We start from the raw sequence: 9,764 nt of genomic DNA on the forward strand, positions 1-9,764 counted from the left end.
AGGGCTGTATACACACATCTGCCGGGTTTAATGTTGAATTACGTAACAACCTAAGGAAGCTGCCCACAAATGACGCTCCTGCTGGAGCTGTCTCTAAGCCCTGTCTAAGACTATGGGAAATATTTTTTTCCTCACGTTGCCACTGCTTCAGAACCAGGTATGCAGCGTCCATCGGTCTGGTGCTGTACTGTGCTTCTAAAGACGCAAACATCGTCTCGCTGCCATTAAAGCAGGGTTGTACTTTAGAATATGGTCTAGGATTTTGTTGATTGCATTTAATTATTCTGGTTACTTGCGTTTGAGGACTGGGTGCTGAATTCGGATGTAACAACAGCAAAGTGCTCGTATCGATTTAGCTGAATACACTGAAGCAGAAGAGATTCCTGTCATTAGGGTGTAAGAAAAATTAAGAGCTGCAGAAGACAGAAAAAGACATGTAAAATCTCTTGAAGATAATGTTTCAGTAGAGAACAGATACTTCTAGATGCGTCGAGTGCTTAGTTACTTAATAATACAGATTAACTATAACTAATATTACCTTTAATTAATGATAACACATCTCATTACAGTTAAGAAGGCACGATTTCAAAGTCTCAAAGATTTTCTATTTTGATAAGTTCCTTTTTTTTCTCTCTAGGCATGTAATTGTTTACCTCTTTCCAAAGTAGTCTGCAGGGAAATGCAGGTGCGTTCGGCCCTAATCCATGTTTTTAATTGAATGCAATTAATCAATTCAAGCAAGCAGCTAAATTGCCAAGTGGGAAAGGAGGATCAATCCGGGCTATAGAGTGGGATGGTCAAACCAGGTGCCTGCAGCTCTTGGAAATTATTTGTTTTCATATTTGTATACCTAAATTCTCCACCTCTTAAATGGGATATAATGATAGCATAGAATATTTCAGTTGGAAGGGACCTGCAACGGTCATCTGTCTCACATGGGTCATGGAAAGATTTAGGGTGTTTGATGAATCTTAATTTAAAACACAGTGGTGAGCTCTGTAGAAAAGCTGGTAAGAAAATGAATAGTAAGGACCTCGGTTGTTTAGCTCCTTAAGAGTACTCTCTCAGATCTTCTTGTATGTAACATGCATGCTAAAATTTATTATTTAGAAAGCAATGCAAGAGGAAGAAATAGGTGTTTAGGAATAAAAAGAAACAAAGGAAATCTTTTTTTGAAGTTGAATTAAAAAACAGAAGGAGAAAAAAGCATACTCAGCAGGAAATATGAAATAGAGCAGAAGTAATTCTTAGACTTTCCTCTTTTCACCCTCCCTTAGGACTTTTGTTCTGCCCACACCTCTAACTGTCATCACTGAGACACTTCTTTTTCTGAAAAAAGGGAAGGAAAAACCATCAGCAACTGTCCTGGGTTCTTGATGACAAAGTAAGCGAAGAAAAGGAGGTACTCCTGATTTACCCCCGACTTGGAGAGAGCAGGCCTGTTCTACTGGAGGGGGAGAAGCCGCAGCCCTGGGAAGGATGGGAACGCTGGTGAGAGCAGCTGTGCTTATGAGTCCTCTTCTCTTCTGCAACGGTGAGTCTATGGAGAGGTCTGCTGCTCAGGGCGGTTCCTGCCCTGGCCCTGGCGTGTCGGCATGTTTGTACGTTCTGGTTCGGGAACAGAAACATGGCAAAAAGGCCAACATCTTTGCCTGCCACTGGCTCAGCATTCAGGTGTTTCAAAGCCAGCAGCTGCAGAGTGCAACGGTGTGTGAAGGCTATGGAAATGCTGCCCACATACTTAGAGTACAAAGATGCCACGTATGTTGTGGTGGTTATTTCATGGAGCACAGCGAGCAGCCCAGCACAAAGGGTTTGGTTAGTTCTTGTGTTCCCAGGAAAGGGGAGGTTTGGAAACCAGGAGAAAAGGGTAAAGAAGCGTCTGTGGAAGCACAGGTTTAGCCCTAAGAGTGACAAAAATGCACTGGGATAAAGGCAATGGACCTCATTTTTATAGGAAAATTTGAAGGGTTTTAGACTTCTTTGATCCATTGCTTAAGTTGCTTAAATTCAGCTTAGTCTGAAAAAGCAGTGTCTTTCAGAAGGAAAAATGACCAGTGGAGGAGAGAGAACCATAAAAAGTGTGGTTTGCTGTTAACATGCAGTGCTTCCAGGAAAGCCCCGAGAGTGACGCTGGGTGGCGGGGGCGAAGGCCGGCTGTGCGCGGGGAGCTGTGCAGCTCAGGCTTGAGACAAACCTTCCCTCAGGTCTAAGTCCACTAATTCTGATCCTACGCTCTGCCTGGTGGTCACTTGCTTGCGGTAAGCACCAGGCAGAGCGTGAGAGCCAGACCGCGCGCATGGCGCGCGTCAGTGCCCCTGGCAATCAGCTGTCTTCCCGCTGTCTTCCCCATGCCACGTTGCTTTTTTGTTAGCCCACCCCTGAACAGACCGTCCCTCGTTGCCCCCGCTGACTGCCCGTGCTTTGGATTTGGTGGATTCCACTTGCCGATGCTCTCACCACTACTTCATCACCCAGGAGCTGCCTTCACCATGATTGCTTTTATTTAATTTTCTTTCTCCGTTCTTCCTGCAGCTTTTCTGGACCTGACGGGCCCCAATGAGATCGAAGGCGTATGGAAGGGACCTACCACCTTGCCATGCATCTATGTGCCTGTGAAGGGCTTTGTGCAGCAAACGCTCACGTGGACTGTGGTGCGTGACCAGAGGTCTGGCACCGTCTTTCGGAGGGATGGCTCTGGCGACCACGTTCTCCTGTCCGAGTACAGGGACAGGGTCAGCGTCCTGAAGGACGACCCAGGGAACGTGTCCCTCCACATCCTGAGCCTGGAGGTCTCTGACAGGGGAATCTACACTTGCCAGGTCACCTGGAGCAGCAGCAACAACAGCCTGACGGCAAGAGAGATCACCACTAAAGTGGAGGTTGTTAAAGGTAAACCCAAGAAAGAAGCTGTGCAGGTGTGGAAGGCTTGGCTCAGGAAGGCGTTCAGGAATTGAATAGACCAGATGGGCAGCGACCACCCGCTTCCGATGCAGGAGCGTTTTGCTGAGTGGTGTCAGACTGCAGCGAGCAGCAGCAAATGGGTCAGAGGGAGGAATTCTGCCCACGATGCTGTGCCCCGTGGTTCGGGGGCTGGAGCAGGATGTGTGGCCTCTCACTTACTGGTGTTGCCCTGGCTCTACCTGTATCCGATGGCTCAATGTTTCCAAGGGACACGCACCAGAGGGGAAGTCCCTGGGATATTGCACTGATTTCTTTGACCAAACTTCACCAGCCCATGCCCGATCTCCCTTTGCCTGGGCAGCAGTGATTTATAGAGGAACGGAGATGGCATCAACCCAGAGGAGCAGGCCTTTGTGTAGAAGGTGCAATGGGTGGCATAGCGGGTGCAGGTACAGTTAAACCAAGCTTAACCCGTGCAGAGAGGTGACGTGAGAGTGGTGCCCCTCTTCCTCCTGGGAGAGCACTGAAAGCCAGAGCAAGAACTGCCATGGCCGGGGAGGACCTTCCCCACCGCAACCAGGGCCAGCGTGACCTGGGCCCCCTCCGCTTTGTCTTCCAGTTGCAGCGACCAAGCCCATCATCAGGGCCGGCGAGCTGGGGCTGACGGTCTCGGCAGGAGCCAGCACCAGCCTGACCTGTGTGGCCAGCGGGTCCCCCCCCATCAGCTACCGCTGGTTCAGGAGCACCCCGGGGGGGAAAGCCCTGCTCCTGAGCAGCCAGGCCGAGCTGGTGTGGGACAGCCTGCGGCTCTCCGATGCCGGGGAGTACTACTGCGAGGCAGAAAACCGGGCTGGGGCCGGGGTTGTGCAGCAGAGCGACGCCGTTGAGCTGACGGTGAGAGGTGAGTCCCCAGAGCCACAGCTGGATGGAAAACATCTGGAGCCCTTCCGTACTAGGATGGAATGATGTTCCTACTTCCCTCCCCTGAAAGAGGAAAATGCAAAAAGCCTTGGCTTTTTGCAGCCTTTTGGCTGCAAATTGTATTAATGGCTGTTCTCAAGGGACCTAGATGATTCATGGTGACTCTTTAAAAGACTCTGGATGTTTTTATGGGGGGGAGGAAAAAGCTTTCATAGCTGGAGCATACAGAGTTGTTGCCGTGTTCCCGACTAATAGTCCATTTTGGTCTTTCCTTTGAGTGTGCAACTCAAGCAGATCTTCTATACCTCCTCTAGCTTTGCAGTGCTGTGGTAGGTTTAAATATGTTCCAAACATACAACTAAACAGTATCCCTGATGAAAAGATGAGACTCTTTATTTCCTGACGTGTAGTGCAACTATTCACCCAGCTTACAGCCTCAGTTAGCCTCAGCGCTAAGAGACCCTGCCGGTTGCCTTTGTGGCCGCAGCCTCCCGGCGGGATGGACGTGCAGTAAGGCTGGCTGGCTCGCGCGAGCGCACCTCTTCAGAGCCACGTGGGCGAGGCCCCGTCGGGACGGGGACGGGCAGGGGCACACCCGTGCGGTACAGCCCCGCGTGCCCGTGACAGGGCTGGCTGCTGTTGTCCTCAGGGAGGTGGTCAGCGTCACGGAACTGCTGCTGCTGCCGTGACCCAGGAGCGCTTCTCTGTTTCAGTCTTCTGCTCTATTGCTCTAGATTTCCAGAGGACTCACCTGTCCCTGTACCTGGTTGTCCTGATTGCCGTGGTTTGCGGTGCTGTGGTTTTCCTTGTCATCTTTCTTATCCTTTGCCTTAGAAAGCCCAAAGATGGTGAGTAGAATGTTCTGGAAAACTTGAATGAATGTGTTGCGCGTGCCCAGCTTGGTTTTACCTTTGAGGGGTTTTGGGAATGGGGCTGGGACTCTGCCCTCCCCTACCAGTAGCAGCTCTGGCACCTGCATCAGCAGCAGTCGATCAGAACGTGCAGGGATCAAAATAGGTGGTGGAAGATCCGAAGAGGCAGAGAAGCCCCTTTTCCCCAGGGAAAACCAGTCGCAGCAGCTGGGAGGGCCTGGCCGGAGCCGGCCGGAGAGGACGCCCAGATCTTTTAAGGTATCTGGTAGCAACTTAATCTTGTCCTGCTACTTTAAAATACCTGTTTGCACCAGCTGCTGTTTAATATTTCCCTTAGTGAGTACCTGGAGGAAAGGAGGTCATCATTAATTCTCCCTATTCAATACGAATTCATTTCCCTTCTAGTCTTCAGACGCAGGATACATTTACTGACTGCTTCTGCCTTCTCTGCACCAGTACTGGAAAAGGCCTGACCGAGTGCTTTCTCGGAGCCCCCTTTCTCACTAACAGCACTCAGCAGTGTGCAGAGAACACACTGGGGTTTGGCGCTGGGGGCTTTTTAATACTGATGGCCACAGTGTTCTCCTTGTCCCTTCGTTTCTTTAATTACCTTTCCACAACTCTGTGCTACCAATTAATAATAATTATTATCAAATACTCCTGTCCTGGTTTTGGCTGGGATAGAGTTAATTTTATTCCTAGTAGCTGGTGTAGTGCTGTGGTTTGGATTTAGGATAAGAATAATGTTGATAGCACCCTGATGGTTTAGTCGTTGCTAAGCAGCGCTCACACCAGTCAAGGAGTTTTCAGCTTCCCTTGCTCTGCCCGTGCACAAGCAGCTGGGGGGGGCACGGCCAGGACAGCGGCCCAGACTGGCCCAAGGGCTACTCCATACCCTATGGCGTTGTGCCCAGTATAGAAACTGGGGGAGCTGGCCGGGGGCAGCGATCGCTGCTCGGGGACGGGCTGGGCATCGCTCAGCAGCTGGTGAGCAATTGCATTGTGCATCACTTGTTTTGTATATCTTTTATCACTATTTTTTTTTCTCTGCTGTTCTATTAAACTGTCTTTATCTCAGCCCATGGGTTTTACTTTCCCCCCCCCCGCCCCGATTCTCTCCCCCATCCTGCTGGGGCGCAGTGAGCGAGCAGCTGCGTGGTGCTTAGTTGCCAACTGGGGTTAAACCATGACAACTTTTTGTTCTTTTTAATCCAGAATAACCTCTTTCTAAATTGTTCTTTATTGAACTTCTAATGAATAGGAAAATTGTGGGAACTGGCAACTTCTAGTTTCTAAACTCAACTTTACCTTTGACCTTGGGCCAGTTATTTTGACCCAGTTGTGCTACAGCTGGGATATGGGTGGTTTTCATTTTCTTGGACTGAATCCTGGGAATAGGAGTCATCACCCACCTAACATGATCTCTAAGGTTCCTATTTTTATTCTGTCTTCAGAGATCGCTTTCTTAGATCAAGAAGAGACATAGAAGAAATTCTTTTTTGAGACTATAAATGCAAATTATTGACACACATTTCTGATTATTCTTTTCCAGCTCAAGTCTACAAAGTAAAATTGTGAGTATAACCCTTTAGCTAACATATTGGTGAGTCTTTGGGGACTGTATCAGAGCAGGAAAAAAAAAAAAAAAAACGGTGCTACTTAGCTGTCAGGATGAAAAGCCTTTTAAGCAATATGGATTAAGAGGTTCAAAGTTAGCTCAGTAGTACATCGTACTGATGATCTGTGGGCTTTCCACATCAACACGTAATGTAGGAAGAAAGATCTTTTCCGTTGCAATATTAGTATCATTAAAATGAGCAAGAGCTGTTTATTAACTCCTCAGCCCAATGAGGCCTATTGAAGATCATTGCCCAGGACAAATTCTCAGTGTTTTTTCAAATGCAAAGAACAGGAATTCCCTTTCTAGAGAGCTAAGGCTCCTGATGCACAGATTAGACTCTGATTTATCCCTGAAATATCCTTGGCTGAACCTGCCTCTCTTAATCGTAGCCGTGGCAGGACATTATAGCTATTTCTCAACTCGGGTTTCAGCATCCTGATCTACTCGTAACCTCCGGAAGCTATACCGAAAAGCGTAATAATCCAGTCAAAACATACAAGGAGAACCTCTTATCGAGGTATAAATTACAGTGCTGATGACTTGAGTGCCATGGTAGAACACACCATTGGTGTTTGCCTGGGTGCTGTGCTTCCCAAGCAGTTTATAAAGCAGCTTTTTAAGTAACAGTTGAACCCTGAGCAGCTGAACAAATGGTGTGATGGCATTTCTCCTCAGAGGATTTACCTTCATTTTAAAGATATTAGATATCACAAGCCCCGTGGTGGATGTGGGCTGCATTCAGTTCACCATTTACCATTCCTCCACCACTTTTTAAAATATATATATATATGTATACACACACACATATATATATATTTATCTTGCAAAGAGCAGTTGTCTGGTTGTGCTATTCCAAGAAATGGTGGTAATCCTTGTGTTGCCTACACACCTTTTGCTGCCTCTGAAGCTCTCCCTGGCTTGGAGGCAATGGTGCTATAATGTCCAAGGTTCTCCTGCCACCTGGAAGCGAAGGACAAGATTCTCTCCTCCAGAATACTGTCATGATCCAATGGCCCGGGTTTACAAGGGTTTGAATCAGACCACAGTCTTGCTCAAGATCTGGATGGTTGGGAGATGCTTTGTCTCCTCTGGTTGCAACTCTTCTTTCATACTGTATTTTGATTTCAGCCATAACTCGAGAGCAGCAGCTTCTTCAAGGTCTGAAAGTATGGGTCATTATGAGGAACCCATCTCCTACACTGAAAACAACTATGTGACGGAGCCCATGAAAAACAAAAGATTTGTAGAAATAAATATGAAAAAGAATGAATACGACCGTGTTGGAAACACCCAGGAATCTGAATACGAAGTAGGGGACACTGTATGAGAACCAACACTGCTCTACAGGTAGCAGTCCTGAAGAGTGCCTTCATCCAGGCAAAATTTATCTTCACTTTGCCTCTGAAAAATAGGTTGGACAAGCAGTTTTTGCTCCTCCACAATTTGTGGAGCCTTAACAACCTCCGCAGTGAAAATGCAAACCTCTTTAGGAACTGCAGTTACAGACTGCCGTACAGATCTTCTGACTTTGCTTTTCTTGGTTCCCTTTCACCACCTCTGTAGAAGAAAGCCCTGTGAAAGCTAGCGTACGCAGATCCCAGGCCAAGAGCACTGTACTACACTTACCGCTTTATGCGACCAAAAGGATCTGCGTTCACAGCCTTCGTGCGGTAGGAGCAGAACCAGCGCCGCAGGCGGCTCAACATCCCCATCATCTGCGGGTGACAAGCACAGAACGAGGCTGGCCTGGGAATCGGCGTTTCTCCTCCCGTCCGCCTAAGTGCTGCATAGGTGGCAGAATGTCCTTTTAAATGTGAGACAGCCCTTAAAGAAACTCTGAAAGACAGATCAAAGCCAGGATAAACCCATGAACCTTACCACGCTAGGAGCAGCAGTACAAAAAGAAGTATCCTGCGCACCCATTGTGCGGTACCCAATATGCCTTTCTGCAGCGCTCGCAGTAAGATGCAGACACGCTTTCTGTAGTTTTGGTGCTGGACGGCTTGGGCAGTTCTGATACTGCAACAAGGCACATCCTTCTTTCTGAGTTCACCTTCTCTATTCTCTCTTTTAATATATGTTTAATATTTGAAAGAAATTAGATACTTTTCCATAAGTTTGTGGATAGGATTGTTTACACATGCCTAAATTATTTTGCTATGAATATTTTTGCACGACCAGCTCATCTTTAAAATACCAGCAAGCACTCACAATTACAGCTCCTCAGTAGATTCTCACGAAGTACTTTCCTCCCGGCTTAGAAGGCCTGAAGGGTAAGTAGGGAGCTGAAAAGCTTTGTTATTCATAATTTCTACTACGCTGAGTAAATCTAAACATGGATACTGGAGACTGAGGGAAGAACCTTTTTGTAATGAATGACAGGGCAATACCATGTCCGATTAAAAGCCCTGTGGCCAGGTGTAAAACCAAACGAGCGGTCTGAGGGGCGAGGGGGATATCGGTGGCACAGACACAGGATCAGTGGGCCCCAGGTTCCTGTTCGTGCTCGGGAAAGGTCTGCATCTGCAGTTCCCTGCCAGCATCAGCTCAGACTTCACCAGCGTTCAAAAAGAGTATTAGGTGCTATTAGGAAAGGCATCGCAATGCAATAGAAAACAGGATTGTGATACTGTAAAAACCTGTGGAATGCTTCCACCTTCTGTATGCGTGTAGGTCTCTCATCTCAAAAGGGTTTACCAGAGCTAGAAAAGTTACTGAGAATGATAATAAAGGATGATTAGTGGCACGAAACCACTTCTGTGCAAGCGCATTGTACTCTCTCAGCTTGGAAAAAAGAGAAAAGTGAGGCAAAACGAGCAAAGCGTACCCATTGTGAGCAGGGAGGAGAAGATAACTAGGCACTATTTGTTTACAACTTCTCCAAAGAGAAAAGGAAGCAGACATTCGCTAAAATTATCCGGTAGCACTTTTAAAGGGAGAGGAGAAGTACTTGTTTTGTGCAATGCAGAAATAAGTGTGGAACGCAATGCTACCCATCCAGTGCTATGAAAACCCAAAGTACACAGAGGTCCAATGAGAAATTAGAGGAATGAATGACATAAAAGTTCATCAAAACTCACAATCTACCAGGCACGCTTTACAGGTACTTATCAGTGACCTTATACTTTCTCCCTGAATTCACGGTACCACAAGTTTTGTTTCTCTTTGTTAAGAATGTATTTAAAAATCAAGGGCTGGGAAACCTTGATTTCAAAATGGAAAGGGAACAAACAGCAGCTTCTGTTGGTGATGATGTCTTGGAAAAAATTGTCAACATGTACATGCAGCTTATGGCGAATGTGGAGAAGCAAATGAAAATCATTAAACTTCAGGACTGCAAAGTTAGTAGATTTTGTTATACTTCTCTTTCTTTTGCCTGCAAAAGCGGGTGTGCGTGAATGTCTGTGTGCGCCCGGGCATTACGCTCCGAGGAGCACGCTAGGTCC

At 47.2% G+C, this 9,764-nt stretch overlaps 1 protein-coding gene across 1 annotated transcript; it reads left to right on the top strand.

Moving 5' to 3' along the window:
* The first annotated feature begins 639 nt into the window (after positions 1–639).
* On the top strand, positions 640–9,663 carry LOC104012913 (V-set and immunoglobulin domain-containing protein 4). The gene is made up of 7 exons (XM_087749264.1): positions 640–685; positions 1,278–1,534; positions 2,536–2,892; positions 3,524–3,805; positions 4,560–4,673; positions 6,250–6,271; positions 7,447–9,663. The coding sequence occupies exons 2-7, from the start codon at positions 1,480–1,482 to the stop codon at positions 7,643–7,645; spliced, it is 1,029 nt and encodes a 342-aa protein (XP_087605390.1). The 5' UTR covers positions 640–685; positions 1,278–1,479; the 3' UTR covers positions 7,646–9,663.
* The last annotated feature ends 101 nt before the right edge of the window (positions 9,664–9,764 follow it).

The sequence above is a fragment of the Nipponia nippon genome, unplaced genomic scaffold (genome assembly GCF_047370975.1).
Source record: "Nipponia nippon isolate SJK-2023a ecotype South Korea unplaced genomic scaffold, ASM4737097v1 scaffold_12, whole genome shotgun sequence".
NCBI classification, from domain to species: domain Eukaryota; kingdom Metazoa; phylum Chordata; class Aves; order Pelecaniformes; family Threskiornithidae; genus Nipponia; species Nipponia nippon.